A 25,152-nucleotide genomic window follows, 5' to 3' on the forward strand; every position below is an offset into this window, starting at 1 on the left:
AATAGTAGGAATAGTAGGAATAGTAGGAATAGTAGGAATAGTAGGAATAGTAGGAATAGTAGGAATAGTAGGAATAGTAGGAATAGTAGGAATAGTAGGAATAGTAGGAATAGTAGGAATAGTAGGAATAGTAGGAATAGTAGGAATAGTAGGAATAGTAGGAATAGTAGGAATAGTAGGAATAGTAGGAATAGTAGGAATAGTAGGAATAGTAGGAATAGTAGGAATAGTAGGAATAGTAGGAATAGTAGGAATAGTAGGAATAGTAGGAATAGTAGGAATAGTAGGAATAGTAGGAATAGTAGGAATAGTAGGAATAGTAGGAATAGTAGGAATAGTAGGAATAGTAGGAATAGTAGGAATAGTAGGAATAGTAGGAATAGTAGGAATAGTAGGAATAGTAGGAATAGTAGGAATAGTAGGAATAGTAGGAATAGTAGGAATAGTAGGAATAGTAGGAATAGTAGGAATAGTAGGAATAGTAGGAATAGTAGGAATAGTAGGAATAGTAGGAATAGTAGGAATAGTAGGAATAGTAGGAATAGTAGGAATAGTAGGAATAGTAGGAATAGTAGGAATAGTAGGAATAGTAGGAATAGTAGGAATAGTAGGAATAGTAGGAATAGTAGGAATAGTAGGAATAGTAGGAATAGTAGGAATAGTAGGAATAGTAGGAATAGTAGGAATAGTAGGAATAGTAGGAATAGTAGGAATAGTAGGAATAGTAGGAATAGTAGGAATAGTAGGAATAGTAGGAATAGTAGGAATAGTAGGAATAGTAGGAATAGTAGGAATAGTAGGAATAGTAGGAATAGTAGGAATAGTAGGAATAGTAGGAATAGTAGGAATAGTAGGAATAGTAGGAATAGTAGGAATAGTAGGAATAGTAGGAATAGTAGGAATAGTAGGAATAGTAGGAATAGTAGGAATAGTAGGAATAGTAGGAATAGTAGGAATAGTAGGAATAGTAGGAATAGTAGGAATAGTAGGAATAGTAGGAATAGTAGGAATAGTAGGAATAGTAGGAATAGTAGGAATAGTAGGAATAGTAGGAATAGTAGGAATAGTAGGAATAGTAGGAATAGTAGGAATAGTAGGAATAGTAGGAATAGTAGGAATAGTAGGAATAGTAGGAATAGTAGGAATAGTAGGAATAGTAGGAATAGTAGGAATAGTAGGAATAGTAGGAATAGTAGGAATAGTAGGAATAGTAGGAATAGTAGGAATAGTAGGAATAGTAGGAATAGTAGGAATAGTAGGAATAGTAGGAATAGTAGGAATAGTAGGAATAGTAGGAATAGTAGGAATAGTAGGAATAGTAGGAATAGTAGGAATAGTAGGAATAGTAGGAATAGTAGGAATAGTAGGAATAGTAGGAATAGTAGGAATAGTAGGAATAGTAGGAATAGTAGGAATAGTAGGAATAGTAGGAATAGTAGGAATAGTAGGAATAGTAGGAATAGTAGGAATAGTAGGAATAGTAGGAATAGTAGGAATAGTAGGAATAGTAGGAATAGTAGGAATAGTAGGAATAGTAGGAATAGTAGGAATAGTAGGAATAGTAGGAATAGTAGGAATAGTAGGAATAGTAGGAATAGTAGGAATAGTAGGAATAGTAGGAATAGTAGGAATAGTAGGAATAGTAGGAATAGTAGGAATAGTAGGAATAGTAGGAATAGTAGGAATAGTAGGAATAGTAGGAATAGTAGGAATAGTAGGAATAGTAGGAATAGTAGGAATAGTAGGAATAGTAGGAATAGTAGGAATAGTAGGAATAGTAGGAATAGTAGGAATAGTAGGAATAGTAGGAATAGTAGGAATAGTAGGAATAGTAGGAATAGTAGGAATAGTAGGAATAGTAGGAATAGTAGGAATAGTAGGAATAGTAGGAATAGTAGGAATAGTAGGAATAGTAGGAATAGTAGGAATAGTAGGAATAGTATCGTCGAATCAAGCGAAATGAATGATGTATTCCTTCGAAGAACAAGTCTATACGCTTCTCATTTACGGAGAATGCCAACAAAATTCAGTGAGAGCAAGAGACATATGCTGAAAGATATCCTCAACATACCATACACGTCGTACATTTAAATGTGTGTATGATAAATTGAGAAGTGGATCTTTAACGAATCTGAAACATATCTGGTAAAGGAAAGTTACTAACGAGGAAACTGAAATTGGTACTCTTTCCACTGTGGTTCGAGATCCTTGTGTTAGTTCTCATCAAAACGCGAGGGAATCTGGCATGAGCCAGAGTAATGGTGTTCGTGTTCTGCATCGTCAAATATCATCCTTACGATATCAGTCTCCACCAAGAATTAACTGGTACAGATTGCATGCGTCGCATTGAATTCTACCGATGGGCTCAACTTCAGATTCAGAGGGACGATAAGTTTGTTAATTTGATTTTATTTACAGACGAGACAACCCGGAAATGTTAATTTGCATGACATGCATTATTGGGCAACTGAAAATCCATGTTGGCTGCGGCAAGTTGCACACCAAAAACCGTGGTCGGTGAATGTATGATCGATTCTAGAGGACAGAATTACAGGACCATTGTAAGTAGACTGTTTAGGTTTTCTTGTTGGTAACGCCACATAGCGCTCGGTATGAAAAAATCACTGGCTGTGCCATGTGCAGTCTGTGTTTAGTCTGCATTGTTGTCTGCCATTGTAGTGTTGGGCAGCGGCAGCTGGATGCTAACAGCGCGTAGCGTTGCACAGTTGGAGGTGAGCCGCCAGCAGTGGTGGACGTGGGGAGAGAGATGGCGGAGTTTTGAAATTTGTAAGACTGGATGTCATGAACTGCTATATATATTATGACTATTAAGGTGAACACATTGTTCTCTATCAAAGTCTTTCATTTGCTGACTATGCCTGTCAGTAGTTACTGCCTTCCGTAGTTAGAATATTTTATTTAGCTGGCAGTAGTGGTGCTCGCTGTATTGCAGTAGTTCGAGTAACCAAGATTTTTTTGTGAGGTAAGTGATTTGTGAAAGGTATAGGTTAATGTTAGTCAGGGCCATTCTTTTGTAGGGATTATTGAAAGTCAGATTGCGTTGCGCTAAAAATATTGTGTGTCAGATTAAGCACAGTCGTGTATAAATTGTTCTAAGGGGACGTTTCATATGTCGACCCTTAGCCAAGGATACCTCACTGGAATCTTCTGATTTTTTTCTTGTAGTTTGTGTAATTAGTGTAGCCTTTGTTTATTGCTAGGGCGTAATCATAGAATTTCCTTTGTAGTTGCAGTCTTTCATTGTTGTACAGTAAAACAGTTGTGGCATGCATGTAGTTTTGCACAAAGTATTTCGCAGCTGCGCTTGCAATTAACTAGATATTATTTTCAGTGATATGTTAATGTGTTCTCTTATTTTTGGTTTTCAAATTGTGCTTTTTTTGTGTTGTGTGAAAAACGTAATACTAGGCTCCAAAGTAAACTGAGAAATGACAGTGAAGACGAAAGCAGTGTGTTAGCGCCACCATGTAATGAATTAACTAATGTTCAAAGTAGTAATTTGGTAATTGTGTATAGGGAAATGAAGCGGGTTGCAAATAATGGTGTAGGCAGTGAAACAATTAGTGAACAGGAAAGCGTTATCGATCGATCGGTCGGCAACAGTTCGCCTCAGGATTCCGAAATGACAGGACACAATATTGCAAATACTGTACATTCAGGTTTTGCGTCCTCACCGTTTTCTCAAATAAGTCAAGACATTTTCTGTTTTTCAAACTGCGAATATTGCCGGTGCAAATGCATTGCCGAATAGGACTAAGGAACATGTTTCAGACACCAGTGCATTGTTATTACAATTAATGCAACAAATGGGACAAAAGCTTCAAAAGTTAGACACCACGCTTGAACAAACACGTGAAGATTTAACTAATGAGTTACATAACATTGAATCGAAATGTCAAAAAGTCTAATGACGTAAAAACACAAATTTGTGAGCATTTCCAACCTATTTTTTCGCGGCATAAAAATGCATTACAGAATCACGAAGCAGCCATAAAAGAACTGCAAACTATTGTTCATGAAAATCATGAGACCTTGCAAGCTAAAATTGACTCAGTTGCATCTACCGATTCGGTTACGCAACTTGCAAAAACTCAAGCGAACTTTAAGGACACAGTAGATACTCTGAAAATAGGTTCAGAAAGACACACAGAGGAAATAATTTCACTGTCGGATAAAGTAGCCGAACTTTCAGATCAGTTCACTAACTTATCTACGAAGGTAGATGATTTGAATGACACAAAACCTGTAGCCTTCACTGACACCGAAGAGTATGAACAAATTAGGAAATTCAAACAGAATCAAAATTAAATCAACACACAGTACAAAAGAGAAATGCGGGAAGTACAAGAGCAGTTGGCTCAAGTAATACAAGAATTACGTATTTCAGAGAACACTCGCGCCCCAGTATGGGAAGAGGGACATAGCAATACAGAACAACCACAAAATAATAACACAGGGCATTTCGGAAATCATGAAAGTAATTGGCAAAGTACACCGAATTTTGAGATGGAACCGCCGAAACGACGTAACAATAACCGATATGCGACCCGCCGACACGATGATTTTGACTATAAGCTGTTCATTACTGCACGTAAATTCAAAACATTTAAGAATTCTGGCAACGACATTCATCCACAAGCGTGGCTCCATCAATTCTCTCATTGTTTTCCTCCCAACTGGTCATTAGAGCACAGATTAGAATTTATGTGTGGCTACTTGGAGAATGAACCAGCTGTAAGAATGCGATCGGTCATTCACGATTGCCATAGTGAAGGAGAATTTTATCATGCCTTCCTCTCAGCATATTGTTCTCAAGCTACACAAGACCGAGTAAAACACAGCATCATAATGATGAAACATTTCGAACAATCTGAATTTTCTAGTCTTGTCAAATATTTTGAAGACATGTTACGTAAGAATCAGCATCTTTCAAACCCATACAGCCCCTTAGAACTCATCCGCATTTGCTTAATCAAATTACCTGAACATTTACGACAGATTATTTTAGCAGGACGATGCAAAGACGACATTGAAGCTTTTCAGGGACTGTTACAAGAACTGGAAATTGACACTGACAATCGCGGAACGCGAAAACAGGAACAACAATTACAGGTCACATCCGTCGCAATTCCGCGATGAAAGAAATAATAACTGGACACGACAAGGCTATTCTCACAATACAAATCGTGACCAAAACAGACACCACCCGTATGACAACCGTTGGCAGAGTAGTAATAATTACAGGGAAAGGTCACCTCTCCGCGGTAGTGACTATCACAGAGACAATCAGAGAACCAAAATAATTATTATCAAGGGAGACGGAATAACTTAAGACGCAACGGTCCAGCGCGCAGTTACGATTCAGGGAGAAATTCTCCACCACGTGACCGACAAGAAAGAAACTATGGAATCTACCGACATGACGACAGACGATATGATCGTAACGACAGACCTGAATTGCAGCAAAACTGGCGGGAATCAAACAGAGCAGGGCACTCTCGACAAGGTGAATTTGTAGAAGTTAGGTCTCCTAATCCCATTAACGACTCGCGCCAACAAAGACACAATAGGCAATGATTCATACCGCTGGCAGCCACAAAACGTACGCATGAAACTGACGACACAGCTGCCGTAGCTAGTAATTACGTAAAAATGGAAGACATTAGGGACATCTTACTCCAGGAACACGACGTAAAACGTAACAACATTGCATATCCTGTGATTCACATTACTGCAAATGACGTAAAATTTACGGCAGTACTTGACTCAGGCAGTCCCATTTCAGTAATTAGTGAAACGGCTTTTAGCAAATGCAACAAATCGAACGATTGCCCCACACTTCCGTTACGCAAGATTAAATTACAAGGTGCAGTCATTGGAAAAAGTGTAGATGTACGCCAACAAACCAACTTAGAATTCTTTTGTCAAAGCCACAGCTTCTCCGTAAATTTTCTTATTGTTCCATTATTGTCGACGGAAATTATACTGGGAGTAGACTTTTTGAATGAATACAAAGCAATCAAACTTTCACGGTGCTGAAATGCGTTTAGAGAAAGAAGGTAAGTCAATAGCTTTGAAATTTGAAGATTGGCTCTCAAACCATGACGAGGAAATTAATCGGCTTTACCTTCTGTCAGACAACAGTTCGGAATTTTCTACGGAACTAGACACTAACAATCACTCTGCAAGTACTGACAGGAATGATAGCGACGGCATATTTGAAACTAATGAGTTAATTCAGAACAAAATTCAAACAATTGAGAATTGTAATGACACTGATAGGCAGGACCTGTTTTGAGATTTTACAAGCACATTTCACAGCTTTTACTCACAATACAGGAACAATCAAGGGGTTTCAATACCAATTTCGTGTTCGTGAGCATACTAAATTTTGTGTTAGACCATACGTAATTCCAGCACATTATAGGGACTGTGTTAGAACAGAAATACAATCCATGCTTGACGACGGCATTATTGAGCCTGCAGTAAGCTCATACAACAATCCATTACATGTTGTTGAGAAGAAAAATGAATCGATCAGGCTTGTCTTAGATTCGAGACAAATCAATACTATCATTATTCCTGAAACAGACAGGCCGCAAACGTTGGAAGCACTTCTTCAAAATTTTTATGGTGTAAAAGTGTTGTCTTCCATTGATCTCAGATCCAGCTTTTATCAGATCGAACTTCATCCAGAATGTAGAAAATACACAGCTTTCCTTTGTTTCGGCGTTTGTTATCAGTTTCGGAAACTTCCTTTTGGTTTGAACATTTCCTCGGCAGCATTCATTCGCGGGCTAAATTCCATATTACCTGAGCTCTTAAAATGTCACATCACCTTATATGTGGACGATATTCTGATAGCAGAAGCCTCATGGGAACAACGTAATCGCATCCTCAACAGCGTGTTACATATTTTTGCAGAATCTGGAATTACAGTTAACTTGGAAAAGTCTGAATTCGGTAGGACAAAAGTGAAGTTTTTGCGACATATTATTTCTTCTGAAGGCATTCAGCCGGATCCTAAAAAGTTAGAAGCAATCAGAGCCATTCCAGTTCCATCCACAAAAAAACAAATCCGCAGTTTTCTAGGTCTCGTAAATTTTTCCCGTCGTTTTCTGAATATGCAAATTCTAGTTACACCAAAACTTTGTTCTCTCACTGGAAAAAATACTATTTGGAACTGGGACGAACAAGCACAGTTGGAATTCAATTCTTGGAAATAATCGTTACTTAACGCGCCAATACTAGCTCATCCAGATCTCTCACAAGATTTTTGCCTTAGCACGGATTCTTCTAAAGTCGGTCTTGGTGCCCATTTATTTCAAGAAGCCACAGAAAATGACATTACTATTCAGAAAACCATTGCTTTTGGTAGCCGAGTGCTAACAAAATCTGAAAAAAATTATTCCGTTACTGAATTAGAAGCTTTAGCTATCGTTTGGGCATTTAACAAATTCTGTTTCTTTCTTTATGGTAAGCACGTAAAAGTATACAGTGACCATCGTGCATTACAATTTCTTATGTCTTCAAAATTAAATCATGACAGGTTAAAACGTTGGGCATTGTTTCTGCAAGAATTCCACTTCACAATAGTCTACATTCCCGGCAAGGAGAACATTGTTGCGGACGCACTGTCACGCGCACCGGCTGGGCTTGAGAAAAGTAACAGAGAAAGCAATCTCGAGAGAAATTTCAGTTTTCTTTACATCCAGAAAGTCGCCTTTGAGAACTTCATCACCACATCTTTAAAGGACATTGCTCATGAACAAGATAAAGATCCGATTTGGAAAGACATCAAAAGTAAATGGCATGAAAAGAGACAGATTCGGCATTATTATCTGATTAGAAACAACATACTGTTCAAACAATGCACTGTTGATGACAAGCTATGGGTACTTTGCATTCCAGACGATTTTGTCAATAAGCTCATTTGGTACATTCATTTCAGCTATGCACATTTTGGTCCACGAAAATGTTATCATATTCTTCGAACGACTTGTTATTTTAACAATATGGAAAAGAGAATTCGAAGAGTTGTCTATTTGTAAACTTTGTCAAAAGGCGAAACCATCTACTGTCTCTCATCGTGCTCCATTGTTTCCTATCATTCCTTCTAAATTAAAAGAATTTGCTGCTGTTGATCTCTTGGTACCGCTTGTCAGAACATCTAATGGATTTTCGTACGTTCTAGTCGCTGTTGAACTTACTTCAAAATTTATTTATTTCACTCCGTTACGTAAAGCCAATGGACGGTCTGTATCCAACGCCTTTGTTAGATATTTCTTACGTGAAGTTGGACACGTTAGTAAAGTAATTTCAGATAACGGACCGCAATTCAGATCTGCTGTTTGGTCACGCATGCTTCGTAACCATAAAATCAAATCTGTTTTTATTTCATTGTACTCACCACATTGTAACCCGTCTGAACGCATTATGAAAGAAATCAATAAGCTTTGCAGACTTTATTGTCACAGAAAACATCAGCATTGGGACAGATATTTACACTTATTTCAAAACGTGCTGAATGAAATGCCTCATGACTCCACTGCTTTACCACCTGTTCTTGTACTGAAGAATAAAGAACCACCAAACAGAATCAGAGCTTGTACCTTTTCCGAATACACGTAAACTTCGACACAAAGACATAATTGATTTGGCTATTAAAAATATAAATTCTGCTGCAGACAAAAGGAAAAAATTACACGGTAAAGCAAATGCAAAGAAATTATATATTGGTCAGAAAGTTCTCATTAAAGCTCATCCATTGTCACATAAGAAGAAACACTTGAGTGACAAATTCTTTTTAGTTTACAATGGACCTTACAGGATCCAACGTATACCACATGATAATTGCGTTGAAGTTGAAACTCTGCTTACTAGCAAGAGTAAAGGTTTACACCACATTTCACATGTAAAACCGTTTATTGAAAGATAATCTGCTTTTTAACTTTGTCTTTGCCATAAAACATTTCACTTCATGTTTCTAGTATGCTTTGTCACACTGAGAAACTTAACATGCAACAATGAAGTTTACTATCCAGTCTAGAACCTACGGAACATATTTAGACAGTGTTTACGAGTGCATTGTTATAGTGAGCAGACATCACTATGTTATTGCGTGTGTACATTCTTGCTTGTTAGTTGCACGATTACATAACGACTATAAGGCTCACATACTTAGAACATTTACCAGTATTGCTAATGAGATTTTATTGCAACATTTTGGTTTACTTGAAAATAAATTCTGCATTTAAAGTTCTTTCTGTGAGGTTAAAGATGACTTATAATTTGGTTTCTTTGATAGCTACACGATTATATCACGACGCTACTAATATGTGACATGATTTACATTGTTGCTTTTGCGGTGTATCTTTTTTATATCTGCACAGTTTTTCTGCATTATTCTGGAAAGTAAAACATGTTTAGTAGTAACGTTTGTGGTATAGCTACAATGAGACAGCCTTTTCTGTAGCACAACAATACGTTATAGTACAGTACTTACTTCATCACGGCAATAAGCGTAATAACTAAGATATCTATACGCAAAGCATTTCACTTTTATTTATCATGAGGTAAGTACATTGACTTCTGCAGAACGTAGGTTTCGGAGGACAATAACTACGACACTTCCACAGAGATTGTCTTACAGCAAGACGCACATTTAGCGCTACAGGACACGCATTAAACTATTCGAATTACAAAGAAAGTTTTCCGTGATACATTTCATTCCATTGCTGTAATCTGTAACACCTGAGGATATAATTACATTAATCCTCAGGGGGGTACACGCTTACTTTGTGTACCATGTGTTTTGCAAGCACAAGGAGCCCTAGCTAATATGGTATTTGTTTATACAACTTTACACATCGGTACCATATTTCTCTAACACATAAATTACACAGCTATCTGATCATGTAACAGAGAAACATTTAACAGAAAGACGAACATTTACTTTACTAAATCAGTGACATGTTTACGTAATTACACCACTGGATAACTTCACACTTACGAAGTTGTATTTTGTGAACTTTTCATATTTTTTGAGAACCATTGTGATACTATGAGAGCTTTGAATGACTTATTTGGTATGGGATCACGATTTTTAAAGTACGTTTGAGGCAGATGACGCTTTTGACATGAGCAGAGAATTTTTTTTAGGTTTTGAAATTATTGGAGGAAGCTACGGAGATTTTGAGAATTTGACTGTGGTGTTATGATATTATTACGTCGACGATGTGAATTATGCTGCTGAAGTATGCTTAAGCTGATGCTATGAGTTATTTGGTTATGCTACGTATCTGTTATGATGACATATTGAAGAAGTGTCGACGAATATACATATGTGTAATAAGGTAAGGAATAATGAGTAGTGGTTAGGGACTCTAGTTTGTGAAAAAGGATGTTGGAAACCAAGAATCGTACTTTAAGAGTTATGAAATGTGTGTATACGCGTGAATGTATCACAAGGCCGCCAAAAATTTTTGGACACTTATATTTACAGGATTTTGTTTCTGCATATTTGTAACGCAAATGCTTGACCTGTGAAATTTTTTTACATGAGACAGCCACTGTAGCGGAAACTGGTGTCGTAAATATTTCGGTAAGAAAGTTAATTGACCACCTGCACGTAATGCGTCGTGGGCACCCAGCTGCGCGACAACCACCTGACAAAAGAAAGCCATTAGTGTGTGCCTTTCAGAGGCACAAGAAAAAAAAAAGGGAGGCCATTATCCTCGCTATTGACATTCCTTTGTAGAAAGCACCGCAAATACGACACGCTCATTACTGAGAAAGATACTTACATCTGACAACTGATTATAACAAACGTCTTTCTACGAGAGTTGAGAATTCTAACTAACTTATGAAATGTCACATGACTATTGAATGATATTTTCATGCTTTGTCCATAGTTGCTTATTTCATTTGATGTCTGTTTTCCAGCTGTGTTGCATCATTGATTTTATAAAATAAAAGTAAATGCATTTGCTAATGTGAAAACTTTGTCAACAGATGTGTTAAATAATAATTTTATGATCCACATTCTTAAAAAAAAGGAGCACTTGGAAAGGAAAGAACAATAAGAAGGGACTAGTAACAGCAACTGCATACATAATTTTCTCTTCAAGTACTTGGTAATTTATTTAATAGAATAAGTTGTGGTGCACCACTTTAATTACATAGTCATTAAGATGTGATTATAACTTTTCCTTATCTGCATTGTTGTCTTTAGTGTACTATTTTTTCTGCTTGTGGGTTTGTCATGTTTAGGTATAAGTTATTACATATATTGCTGCTTGCTATGCTTACTTGCATTTTTTATTCATTGCTGTTTGTGTTAATCGTTTTGTGCTGCTGCATTGAGTCGTCCCTTAGTTTAATATCTGAGCTCAGTAGATTTAAGTTAGCTTAAGAGGGGGTAAACTATATAAGAAACTAACTATGATGAATTGGAAGAGAAGCATTGAGAAGCTATATGAAAATGATTTGGCCAAAAAAAGTAGTGTATAGTGGAGAAAAACTATTTTTGAAAGAGGATGAGAAAAGTACAGAAAGCAGGTATAGATAGGACTTTTTGGAAATAATGAAGAACGAAGGGAGATCTCCGAGAAGTAAAGAAAGTTTTGTTTGCAAAATACTGCAGTAAAACAAACCCTGTCCTTTCCTTTCGTATTATCCCTCTGTGTGTTTATGTACCCTTGTGTATTTATGTTCTTCCTGTCTTTATATGTTCATCTGTTAAGACTTATGTTGTAGAATTTTCTAATATTCAGCTACATTCACTATGATGAGGAATAGTGTTATCCTCAAATATAATTTGCATTAATAACATGTTTTCTTTGTAAATATGTTTAGAAATTATTTATTCTGTCCTGTTTCAATGCTCCAGTGTGAATTTGATGTTTCGAAATTTATTCTGATCTTTTATGTATGTACTTATGTCGTAATTTTCGTAACACTGATGTATTTGCTATTTCGATTCTTTTGTAAAGCCTGTACTACTGCAAATGTTATCAGTAGTGTTATGTTCTTTAAAGATGTATTTTGTACCTTTGTTATTGCATTCTTATGTTATAAAATTGTAATTGACACCAGTTCATCAAATTAAGTAACTTGTAAATTACATTTCACTGCACACGTTTCTGTTGGTCATAGTATATGGACAATATGTGAGAAGTAGGGACTGATAGTGTTTGACATGTGTTAATAACTCAGCAAGAGACTGGTTAACAGCATTGCTGGTTCTAAGGACACTTCCAAAAACTTTGTGAGTGGACAAGTGGTGGGTTATGGACTTGCTATGTTATCCGCAAGACTCTTCAATGGTGATTGTGCGCCTGCACAGTCAAACAGATGGCTGCTGGCCATCTCTACGAGGACTACAGTGGGTCTACACCTTTGACGACACACCGGTACCATTATTTCTACAAAGACTGCAGTGGGTCTGCAACTCTGGTGGCCCACCAATACCGTAATCTCTACCAGGACTACAAGGGGTCTACTCTGTGATGACCTACCTACCAATATCCTTCAAAACTTCGACTGACTCTGCTGTGGGTTTGCTCTGTTGTGGCCCATTACCTGTCTGCATGTCAGGAGTCAGCACTGTCTTTCGTTGGAAGGACAACACTACTTCTTGAAGACTGCTTAGAAATCCACTACTTCCAAGTGCAATTTCTTTTATTGCTCAGACTTTAAAAAAAAACTGCAATTTTACTGTGATGAACGATCAAGACTGTCTTTATGGACGTGAGAAAATTTTAGCTTCTGACCAACATTGTATCAATAAGTTTGTGTATTTGATATCTTTGTTATAGTAATTATGAAAAATTTTATCAAATCATTATTGGCCACTGCCAAAACAATTTGTAAAAATTGTTTGTGGGGAGCATGGGGGCTATGTAAGTAGGCTGTTTAGGTTTTCTTGTTGGTAACGCCACATAGCGCTCGGTATGAAAAATCACTGGCTGTGCCGTGTGCAGTCTGTGTTTAGTCTGCATTGTTGTCTGCCATTGTAGTGTTGGGCAGCGGCACCTGGATGCTAACAGCGCGTAGTGTTGCGCAGTTGGAGGTGAGCCGCCAGCAGTGGTGGACGTGGGGAGAGAGATGGTGGAGTTTTGGTATTTGTAAGACTTTATGTCATTAACTATCATATATATTTTGACTATTAAGGTAAATACACTGTTTGTTCTCTATCAAAATCTTTCATTTGCTGACTATGCCTGTCAGTAGTTAGTGCCTTCCGTAGTTAGAATCTTTTATTTAGCTGGCAGTAGTGGTGCTCACTGTATTGCAGTAGTTTGAGTAACGAAGATTTTTTGTGAGGTAAGTGATTTGTGAAAGGTATAGGTTAATGTTAGTCAGGGCCATTCTTTTGTAGGGATTATTGAAAGTCAGATTGCGTTGCGCTAAAAATATTGTGTGTCAGATTAAGCACAGTCGTGTATAAATTGTTCTGAGGGGACATTTCACCATTTCATCGAAGTAAATAGTAATGGTATGAAGTACAACCACATTACTGCAGGAAACATTAGGTCTTATTTGAAAAAATACCTTTAGGAACGAGGAACAGAATGTGGCAGCAACACGATGAGTGTCCGACATTTTTTCACTGGTGGACAGAAAGGAGTTGCAGAGAGAATTCCCAAGTCGTTGGATTGGGCGCGGAGGAGATGTGTCGTGGCCGGCTCGTTCGCCAGACTTGACGCCTCTTGTGGGGTTCTTGAAAGACATTGTTTATGAAGTCCTTCCAACTACACCTGAAAGAAGAGAGAATTGTCGGATCACGTGCTTTGATAAGTACCGATGTGATAAGCACTACCACTCAATTCATGATAAGACTGCAGCACTGCATTGATACAAGTGGTCATCACTTCGAACTGCTCCTGTAAATGGACGTTCACGCCACCTTTGTGACCTTCGAAGACCTTACTGTTACGCATCATTGGATTCGTCTCGCTAGATACGTATTTTCTAATAGCGGCTAACTATAGCATCCCATTTAAAAAAAATGAAGTTGACCATATCTCTAAAGCAACCCTTCCTAGCGACAAAAACCAACGTCATATTATGGCCCCCGTTGTCCAATGCAACTTTTGTCCCACAAAATTTTCAGTTATAGTTTTGGTGTTATTCTTGGTGGCAATAGTTAGTGACTCTGTACTATGACGAATTTTAAGGGCAAAGAATTTTTATACGCTAGATGACCGAGTAATAATGTTATACTCTACCCACGTCCTCCGATGTGACCGCACATAGTCATCCATAAAAATGACGTCAGGGCCGAAGCCACTCCCCAAAAGACTCATGGCGAACGAGCTTAGTGTCACAATAACTATGACCTGAGTGTACAGTCGTGTTCCAATGTTTCAGTGTGCATTACCTATCCTCTAATGGCGAGAGGTCTGGACACACAAAGAACGGTGTCGAACATGATCGTTTGGATTTATCAGGTGTTATGGTGTGGGGAAGCATTATGTTGCATTGCTGTATTGACCTGTAAATCTGAATACGGAACACTCACTGATTAACATTATTGGGACACTTCTTCCTCATGTACAACTTTTCAGGGTTTCTTTCGGTATTGACATTTTTATCGATAATTACGCGACAGCGTTGAACAGCCAACTTAGAGCAGCTCTTTGAACACAAGGATAGTCTGCGAATGGACTGGCGTCCCTGTTCCCCGAGAAACTCCATGCAGCACATGAAGCGTTGGGAAGACGTATTGCAGAATGTCCACATGCACCAACGACTATCCAACAATTGACAAACCCGCTGGTGGAGGAATATAACACGATACCACAAACTGTTAGCTTGTGGCCAGCAGAGAAACATGTCGCAAAGTACGCAATGTAATTTGTCGTAATGACATGCTATTAGGAACTACGACTGCCCTTCGTAATATTCAGGTTATCATGACTCGCTACTGAGGTAAGAGCAATTGCCAGTGTCAGCAGCAGTGTATGTTGCTACGTACTATCAGTGTTGTGCTTGTGTCAGGAACTAAATACCATGTGTTGACTAATATGTCAAGTGCTTTCGGTTTTGATCTGTTTTGGCGTTAAGGTAAGCGTGGCCAGCTTTTCCAACAGTAGTTTATTTTCCGGACCATTAATAATATTGTTTTAATAGTTTGAAAATTGTGATATTCGGTGTGACCTGGAAACACTGTACAGCTAGTTTATATTTTTTTCGTACACATTTGTGTGCATCGCTGCTTCAGTAACGTCGTAGTAAGATGACTGCCTTGTTGCAATCTGTTCAATTGCACCCAGGCTGCTATGGTTTGTACACCTGTCACTGATGTTCAAAGATTTTTGCACAGTTAATGAATAGGGACTGAAATTTGTGTGCAGACTAAAAAAATTGTCCACTGTCTGGAAATAAGAAGCTGCGTCGTCCACGTTGACTGCCTTTAGGCTGCTGTTCTAAGCTGCAGTGATGTGAGCGCAGTGATGTGAGCGCAGTGATGTGAGCGCAGTGATGTGAGCGCAGTGATGTGAGCGCAGTGATGTGAGCGCAGTGATGTGAGCGCAGTGATGTGAGCGCAGTGATGTGAGCGCAGTGATGTGAGCGCAGTGATGTGAGCGCAGTGATGTGAGCGCAGTGATGTGAGCGCAGTGATGTGAGCGCAGTGATGTGAGCGCAGTGATGTGAGCGCAGTGATGTGAGCGCAGTGATGTGAGCGCAGTGATGTGAGCGCAGTGATGTGAGCGCAGTGATGTGAGCGCAGTGATGGCGAAACAAGCGACACTGGTGCACTATTTGCGAAAGCTGCGACACCATTGGTGCCGTTTAAATGCCCTCTAAACTCTTATCTCTTCCAGTGTACGGTGTGTGACCTGCTTACCCTCATTCGAGGATGAGTAGCGACCAGTTGTAGGTTCTATTATTTCTGGGCTGAGCGCAAAGGTGTGAACTGGGTGTACGACTGTCCCTTTTAACCTCAGTATCAGTTTCGAGATGGTATCTAGTACTGTTAACACATCTGAGCCCGTCAAAGATGCTTAGTCTGTTTGGTCAGTGGCAGGGGTTCCTGTCAAGTCCGGACAGGATAGGGGCTACTCTTATACTGGGAATCGGTACTACCACCTGAAACGTCCCCCTTGAAAAATTATACATTACTGTGCTTAAACTGACATTTTTAGCGCAACGCCATCTGACTTTCCTGACTAACATTAACCTATACGTTTCACAAATCGCTTACCTCACAAAAATCTTGGTTACTCTAACTACTGCAATACAGCGAACGCCACTACTGCCAACTAAATAAAAGATTCAAACTACTGAGGCATAGTTAGCAAATGAAAGATCTTAATACAGAACAATGTATTAACCTTAATAGTCATATATAGCAGTTCATGACATCCAGTCTTACAAATTACGAAACTCCGCCATCTCCCCACGTCCACCACTGCTGGTGGCGGCTCACCTCCAACTGCGCAACGCTACACGCTGTTAGCATCCAGCTGCCGCTTCCCAACACTACAATGGCAGACAATGCAAACCAGCCACAGACTGCACACGGCACAGCCAGTGATTTTCATACAGAGCGCTACGTGGCGGCGGCGTTACCAATAAAAAAAAAACCTAAACAGCCTACTTACACACCGTTAGGCGGTTAGTACTTCCAAACATGGGAATAGACAGGTCGGATATGGAGACCAGTGTAAACTTTGTACACTTGCTGACATGTCAGTTCGAAACGTAGAGGAGGCTCTTAACTCTTACTGTATATCAGTTGCACATAGCTGCAAACTGGAGCTCGTGTTGCCACGAGTGGTGCTTATTGCCTGGGTTCTGAGGCCACCCTCATTTCCCTTTGGCGTATGGTTGGACTGATGAAGGTAGCTAACATTGCACGCAGGGTGCAAGCAGAGTGAACTGCTTGCAGCATTGTATCCAAAGTCGATCGCTGTGGTCTGAAGTGGAGTGTGACAGGAGCACTAAACCAGAGGCTCAGACGAATTTGTGACCATCTGATGCGAATTTCGCGCCCAATCGTCCGCTAGTATACGGCTTCCCTCAATGGGTCAAGTGAGTATTGCACAAAGGAAGTAGCTACTCTTTTAGCTAACTATATGTGGCGTGTACATGAAGGTTTATTTGGTTAGAGGAACCCCTCCTTCGGGTCAGTAATTCATTCCCCGCCGAAATCTAAGTTTTATCAGCCACATTACTCTCAGAGCGTTCTATCCCGCGGATCGAAAATGGTAAAGTGCAGTATCATTCATGGTGAAGTCGCAGAAATGGTATCAGTTACCGGAGATCAAGATGATGCGTGAGAGCGTTAATAAAGTTGAGAAACCAGAAGTGAACAGCAGGGAAATCCTAAGTTCAGACAAATTTCCCCAGGGACTTAGACGCAAATTTTATCCATTTCTGGCACATTACAGAGCTGACCGGTTCTGACTGTAGCATCGTTCGTGCAGTAGTTGACAAATGCGTTCTCCAGTACTGCAGCGAGAGATGTGCCACCAACATTACTAAACAGGATATTTCTAGAATTCTATACTACTCAAGTGGCTCGTGTACCGATGGTGGGTAGTAGACAGTGACATGTGCGGAGGAAGGGGCGGCTAGCGGCAGGCAGCGAAGTATCTGATGTAGGTCTTCACTTAGTGGCGTAAGGCCAGGCTACGTAGTGTGAAGTCGACTGTTGGTCTGGTCGGAGTGCGGAGGCTCCACGTCTATCACTAATGTCAGCTGATGACACGCTCCAGGCGTCCGCTTCTGCGCATCCTATTCAAAACCTAGAGCGATTAATGCTAGCTGGCCACTCTTAGATAACGACTTTGCTAATTGTTTATGCTAATCGATTAAGCTCGATCAGATTGTTCACACCGTCGTCCAGTGACTGGCGCAAAGCTACGCCAATTGAATGCATGGCGTCAAAAGAATTACGCTTTTTGCTATGCTAGGAGCACTTATACTTGCTGCAGTCGGTTGTATTACGGCAGGAAGTAATCTCCCATCGCTTGGTAGGCTATGGAAACGCCACGTTGTGCTACAAAATGTAGCTGTGCTACAGAATCTAGTAGCCCAGTCAAATACAGATGGCAGAACAACGATGCAGGGTGCTGCAGCAGTAGTGAAGCGCACATATTCAGCTCTGACGACGAACATGAGGAAGAGAAAGAATCCTAACCCAATTCCCACATACACTGAAAGTATAAAGCCCTCTGAACTGACTTCGAAGTTACCTTCCGTGGAAACTCCACCCACCATAAATTATCTGATCACCCAACGCAGTTTTAGAAAAACTTACGCTAACGTGGAATCTAGAGAAAATTTGAATTTGGAAGACTTGGAAGTTTTTTGAATGACTAAACACGTTCTACCTCATCAAGAATAAGGCATGAAATATGTATGATTTACTTCAAACAGCGAAGGATGCTTTTATTTTCCACTGCGTTGTTTTTAACTTCCAAATTTAACATTTCCCAATTAGATCTCGAAAACGCTCTAGAACGTGAATGACAATACCTGCCCCAGTTACATATTTCCTACTCCTGTGACAAAATATTTAATAAGTGTCCAGATTTTCAGAAAGATACTCATGAGTGGCAAAGCACTGGGCTCAGCATACAAGTATTTCCACACACGATTCACTTAGATTCAATCAGAACCGCAGATCCTCTTATACCATCATCGCCCAGTGCACGTATTAACAACGAATAGTATCTTTTACGTTACAGATCTGTGAGTCACTACATAGGTAGTCAGAAAGGTTCTCAAAAACAAGACTTGTTGCTGCATACATTCTACTTGAACCATTAAGAATTATCATCTTACACTATGTAACAACCGTAATGTTATGTGCATTACTGTACACTGCTCAACATGGTTATTTCGTATCAAGAGCAGTATAAACTACACATTATACAAATTCAATGCTTTTCTTGCTGAGAAATAGTATTTACTCTTCAGATGTGTTTAACATGTCCATTAAAGGGCATACAAGTAAATTTCAAAAAGAGGACTATGAAGATGCTTTTAACATAGGAGGCGAAAAAGGCTTTTGGACTTATGAAAGGAATATTTATACACATGCTGCGTTAAACGACCACGCCAACGAAATTTTATAAGAATTTTTTTAAAACTAAATCCTGTGTAGTCACAACCACTTTGCAGTCTGGAACTTTATTATTTACGAAAAATGTAGCATGTATAGAAAACAATACTACGACACGAAATTGAAGACTGGGAAGCGACAATATAAATACCTATAACGAGAAGAGCTGATAAAACAGTAATTCCAACCAATGTTTAAGATTTTAAAAATTGTTCAATATTCACCTTAAATTGGTTATAGATTTCTAAATCCTTTTTCGAACATTTTTCTTCACAATTCACAACCTATAATAAACAAGAAAGAAATGAACACTGACCACTGATTACAATTAAGAGATGTCATTGTCTATTCTGTTTGCGGTGTACTAGTACTCCGCTCCCACAGAGCTTTAGGAATGATTCCCACTCTGTGGGAGCCTTAGAACTTCAGGAATGGTCCTTCCAGATACGCACTGGATCGGTACTGTCTACACGAAGGCTCGAGTCCCACAGGTAGGATCGATGTTATATGCCCTCTTGACAAGTGACATGTCACAGACCACAAATTGTTAGTCGGCTTTAGACGCTTATCGAATGGCGCTCCCAAGTAGGAGCAGGAGCCACCATATGCTCCAACAGCAAAGGCAACGACGACTGGGCGAACTTTCCTCGTCCACCACAAATCGTCTGGCATAGAACCTAAACAAAGACTCAACTCTTCGCTCGACACTACATCCCGGTCGTACTGTCACTATTTGCAGTCCGTGGTACACCAAGTGCATTATCACCACCCTGTATTGTGAATAGCGAAACGCGTGTTTGAGATAATTAACATTTCACTACTTGCGAGGCCTATGAAAAATGAGCAATGTAGGACGATGAAACTTTGAAAACAGTAGTAAGGATATGCCTACGAGAAATAAGGAGTAAATCATTGAATGAAACATTTTAATTTTACATGAGGGAGCATTTCTCGATTACGTATTATGTTTACGTTCCACATTACAAACGTTGCTCAATGTGACGATCACCTCCAGCCACGACAGCCTGGAACCGGAGCACTTTTCGAACGGTGGACCTAGGAATGGCCAGTCCTTTTGGCACTGTTCGTGCACTGCTTGAAGATCGAACATTGCGTCCAGTATTCCCAGGCAGCTAGCAGTAAGTCCAACAATTTGTGGCGCAGTTGGTCAACCTGGTCTCACCTAGGATGATTTCCCAAATTAGTTAAATCGAACTTCTGAATAGTGTTCAACTCCAATGTGAAAAGAAAACCTCTCCATAGGCCTTTAATACGTCCATACTCGTGAAGAGCAGCAGCTCCACTGGTGTTTTGATGCAACAGCAGTAAGAGTAAAATCCTGCTCACCGTGTCTGGACCCGCGTTGACTGCTTGCAGCTCATTCACACTGATGAGATTTCAACGCTGTGGTACCATATCATTACCTGCGACCAATGGAAAGTCATGACTACCAGTAACCAACGCAAATCCAGCAGCGCACAGTGATCATTCCTATAAAGCTGGGTACCCTTATGGTAAGTAGTACCTAGTTTTAAATTCCCGAAACACTGTGGACCAGCACGTCTGTCAGCTCAGGAGTGTCCGAAACAGACCACTTACGTTTGCGCCGCACCTGCCGCCAGTCTATCCAATGGCACGAGCGTCCCATACGTACGGGAGCATTACCAAAAATTTTCACAAGCCTTTTAGGAAACAGGAGAGAACATTCTCAATGAAGGCTCTGGGATCACCAGCACATCAGCACCGGTTGGCCATATCTGCTGTACAGTGTAAGTGACGGAACAAGAATAAAGAGCAATATTTTAAGTGAAATAAAACACGCGAAGATGATTAAAACAAATGTTAAACCTTCACCAAACTCTGGTAAAAGCTAACTCAATGATTTCTTGGCTGGCCGACCAGACATGACAGTCCTTACTTTTACTGCTGATGACTAAAGCTTAGACAGCTGTCGAAAATTCAAGGATGAATCAATCTGCTTGAAACCTAGCAGTTTTTATTCTAAAGATAATAATTTAAGTGAAGCCCAGATAGAAGCCTTAACTCCCATGACAGAAATTATCTTAAACTATGATATAGGTCCCCTAAGGGCAGTATGTATTGCTCCAGCAGTTCAGTTACAGTGAAAGATCAGTTTACCACACTTTCTTATGCCGGAGGTGAAAACGACGGGCTTCTTGATGCGCTCAAGGGAAACGAGGCGCAGGGGTGTTTCCAACAATGGAAGACAGAAAATGCAATGAAGTTTTGATTAAAATACGCCCTACTATTTTGCTTAACAATTTTTTTCCTTATTGCCACTCTCAAAATTCTCTGGTGGAGCTGAACAAGTGAGTGGTTAAGTACGTTGGCCAGTCAATTTGTAAGTAGGCTGTTTAGGTTTTTTATTGGTAACGACACGTAGCGCTCTGTATGAAGATCACTGGCTGTAGTGTTGGGCAGCTGGATGTTAACAGTGCGTAGAATTGCGCAGTTGGAGGTGAGCCGCCAGAAGTGGTGGACGTGGGGAGAAAGATGGCGGAGTTTTGAAATTTGTAAGAATGTCATGAATTGATACATATATTTGACTATTAAGGTCAATACATTGTTCTCTATTAAAATCTTTTATTTGCTAACTATACCTATCAGTAGTTAGTGCCTTCCGTAGTTGGCATCTTATTTAGCTGGCAGTAGTGGCGCTCGCTGTATTGCAGTAGTTCGAGTAACGAAGATTTTGGTGAGGTAAGTGATTTGTGAAACGTATAGGTTAATGTTAGTCAGGGCCATTCTTTCGTAGGGTTTTGGAAGTCAGATTGCGTTGCGCTAAAAATATTGTGTCAGTTTAAGCACAGTCTCTTGTAATTTTCCTAAGGGGACGCTTCAAATTTCACCACCGCCCACAGTCTGTTAACGTGCAATAACCTCCCACAGATGGCAGGTGGCACCACTAGCAGTGGAGGGTATACAAAGTGTGTCGGGGGGACGGGGAGACTAGTGTAGTCGTGGTAACGTTGAAACGGAGCGATTTATGTGACGTCCAAATGGGCATGATCAATAGCTTTCGGGCCAAGGATGGAAGCATTTTCGAAACTACTGAAGTCCGGAAGCTGTTCGGGTGTCGACGTGGTTAAAGTATACAGCGAATGGCAAAATGGCGCTATCCAAAACAAGCGTCGAAGCTAATGTGGTGCACCTCAGGTCACAAATTACAGGTATGAACGACGCCTGCGGAAGTATGTTTCAATAGACGTGCAAATTAAGTATCTGACCTCCCAGATGAACTAAGGGCATAGCAACAGTTTCTTCAACGACCTTTCAGCGAATTATGTTGCATGTGGGCTTCTGCAGTAGGCGTCTAGGCAGTGCACTAATGCCGACTCCATTTCATCGTTCACTAAGGCCAGAATTAGCGCGCCAATAGCACATCTGGACATCCACTGAGCAGCGGCAGGTGGCCTTTCCTGGTTAATCGCGTTTCATGCTCTATCGGACAGATGGCCGTTATCATTTACTGCATGAAACATCTGGAAGCAAACACCCCGGATCTATCATAGGAAGGGCCCACCCCGGCCGGCATTTGCTCTGTGATCTCTTAATTCCGGAAGGCACACTGGATCAACGCAAATATGACCTACCATGTGGGCCCCTACATGAAGTGCTCTTCCTCGGCAAGATGGTGTCGACCAGTAGGACAGTGAAATGCATCACAACTCACAGTGTACCTGTGTTGTTTAAAGAGCACTAGGATCAGTTTACCATAATCCAATGGACACCAAACTCGCTGGATTTAAACCCAGTCGAGAATCTGTGGGACCATCTTGATCGGGTTGGAAACTGGACAGAGAAACCCAGCACAGCTGGCCATGGCACTAGAATAGACATGGCTCCACCTTTGTCGGTACCTATCAGAACCTCACTAAGTTTAGCAGCCATCAGTGCTGCACAAGGTGGATATTCATGCTTTTGACATGTGGTTATAATGTGACCAGACGCTGGACATAAGTATTGTGAACCGTCTCTTTTCTATGTCCGTTATTTGAAGGGAGGGGTAATTCGTAACACTTAGTCGCTTATAGATATGATTGGAGAATATTCTCTGTTCTTAAGGTTAGGGAAGTATCTTTCTTCGAATGTAGAAGTATTCGCAGAAAGAAAAATAGCTCTCTCACCATTGCGCCAGACAGTCACCCTGATTTCTTCCTGTACAGCTTGGAAGTGCCCATGCCGAACCACTCTCAATTCATATATGTCAAGTCTCCTTCCTGGCAGATAACTCCTGAAACAAGAAGTCAAATAATTATAGTGCCTCCTGGCGTTCATTCCGATTTACATACGAACTGTGAGACAAGAATAATCGGAAAATTTTGGGGAACGATTACTCATACTAGTATGCACACTATTTAACACATCAGTTGACTGCTCAACATTCAGCACTTGGGCACATTTGAGTGTTTCCTATTACTGTCTTTTCCCTTTTCTCACGTAGTTAGACATGGAGGAAAATTATGACATATGTACATGAGAAACGACAAACATATCTGCGTGATTCGTCGGATATGCTGAAGCTGTATGTTTGAATTCGTAATGGTATAGCTTTAATTTTAGCAGAATAATTACTGTGGAGAAGAAATGGATTCCAAAGGGAAGTGTTTCTGAGCTATACAATTTTTATAGTTTCATGCCAAAGAATTCAAATTAGAAACTATCATTTGCTAACTGAGGAAGGCTTCAACAAAATTAGAAGAAAATATGGACATCATGAAGCACCAACAGCATCCCTAGCTTCTCATTTTATTTTTCGTGATTTATATGACACACACACACACTCCATTATGCTGACAACTTTTAATACATCTTAATGTAACAAATATGGAAAGGGCCAAACCGGCTGCGAAAGGGCCAAACCGGCTGCGAAAGGGCCAAACCGGCTGCGAAAGGGCCAAACCGGCTGCGAAAGGGCCAAACCGGCTGCGAAAGGGCCAAACCGGCTGCGAAAGGGCCAAACCGGCTGCGAAAGGGCCAAACCGGCTGCGAAAGGGCCAAACCGGCTGCGAAAGGGCCAAACCGGCTGCGAAAGGGCCAAACCGGCTGCGAAAGGGCCAAACCGGCTGCGAAAGGGCCAAACCGGCTGCGAAAGGGCCAAACCGGCTGCGAAAGGGCCAAACCGGCTGCGAAAGGGCCAAACCGGCTGCGAAAGGGCCAAACCGGCTGCGAAAGGGCCAAACCGGCTGCGAAAGGGCCAAACCGGCTGCGAAAGGGCCAAACCGGCTGCGAAAGGGCCAAACCGGCTGCGAAAGGGCCAAACCGGCTGCGAAAGGGCCAAACCGGCTGCGAAAGGGCCAAACCGGCTGCGAAAGGGCCAAACCGGCTGCGAAAGGGCCAAACCGGCTGCGAAAGGGCCAAACCGGCTGCGAAAGGGCCAAACCGGCTGCGAAAGGGCCAAACCGGCTGCGAAAGGGCCAAACCGGCTGCGAAAGGGCCAAACCGGCTGCGAAAGGGCCAAACCGGCTGCGAAAGGGCCAAACCGGCTGCGAAAGGGCCAAACCGGCTGCGAAAGGGCCAAACCGGCTGCGAAAGGGCCAAACCGGCTGCGAAAGGGCCAAACCGGCTGCGAAAGGGCCAAACCGGCTGCGAAAGGGCCAAACCGGCTGCGAAAGGGCCAAACCGGCTGCGAAAGGGCCAAACCGGCTGCGAAAGGGCCAAACCGGCTGCGAAAGGGCCAAACCGGCTGCGAAAGGGCCAAACCGGCTGCGAAAGGGCCAAACCGGCTGCGAAAGGGCCAAACCGGCTGCGAAAGGGCCAAACCGGCTGCGAAAGGGCCAAACCGGCTGCGAAAGGGCCAAACCGGCTGCGAAAGGGCCAAACCGGCTGCGAAAGGGCCAAACCGGCTGCGAAAGGGCCAAACCGGCTGCGAAAGGGCCAAACCGGCTGCGAAAGGGCCAAACCGGCTGCGAAAGGGCCAAACCGGCTGCGAAAGGCCAACGGCTGCGAAAGGGCCAAACCGGCTGCGAAAGGGCCAAACCGGCTGCGAAAGGGCCAAACCGGCTGCGAAAGGGATCTGTCTCGCGTGTGTT

General features: G+C 41.1%; 1 protein-coding gene across 10 annotated transcripts in view; it reads right to left on the bottom strand.

The window, feature by feature from the left end:
• Window positions 1-25,152, bottom strand: part of LOC126299303 (uncharacterized) — a 230,989-nt gene that overhangs the window by 44,364 nt on the left and 161,473 nt on the right. For 5 of the 10 annotated variants that reach the window (XR_007552775.1, XR_007552776.1, XR_007552780.1 and 2 more), the window contains 2 exons: window positions 23,248-23,354; window positions 13,576-13,781 (listed from right to left, as the gene is read on the bottom strand). The exons of 2 other annotated variants lie outside the window; for them this stretch is intronic. Coding sequence is in view for 4 of the 8 variants with exons in the window: in XM_049991102.1 (XP_049847059.1) it covers window positions 13,576-13,755 (180 nt within the window). In the remaining 4 variants the exon portion in view is untranslated. The remainder of the gene's footprint in view (window positions 1-13,575; window positions 13,782-23,247; window positions 23,355-25,152) is intronic. 3 more of the 10 variants (XM_049991103.1, XM_049991101.1, XR_007552777.1) reach the window with 2 other exon arrangements.

The sequence above is a fragment of the Schistocerca gregaria genome, chromosome X (genome assembly GCF_023897955.1).
Source record: "Schistocerca gregaria isolate iqSchGreg1 chromosome X, iqSchGreg1.2, whole genome shotgun sequence".
NCBI classification, from domain to species: domain Eukaryota; kingdom Metazoa; phylum Arthropoda; class Insecta; order Orthoptera; family Acrididae; genus Schistocerca; species Schistocerca gregaria.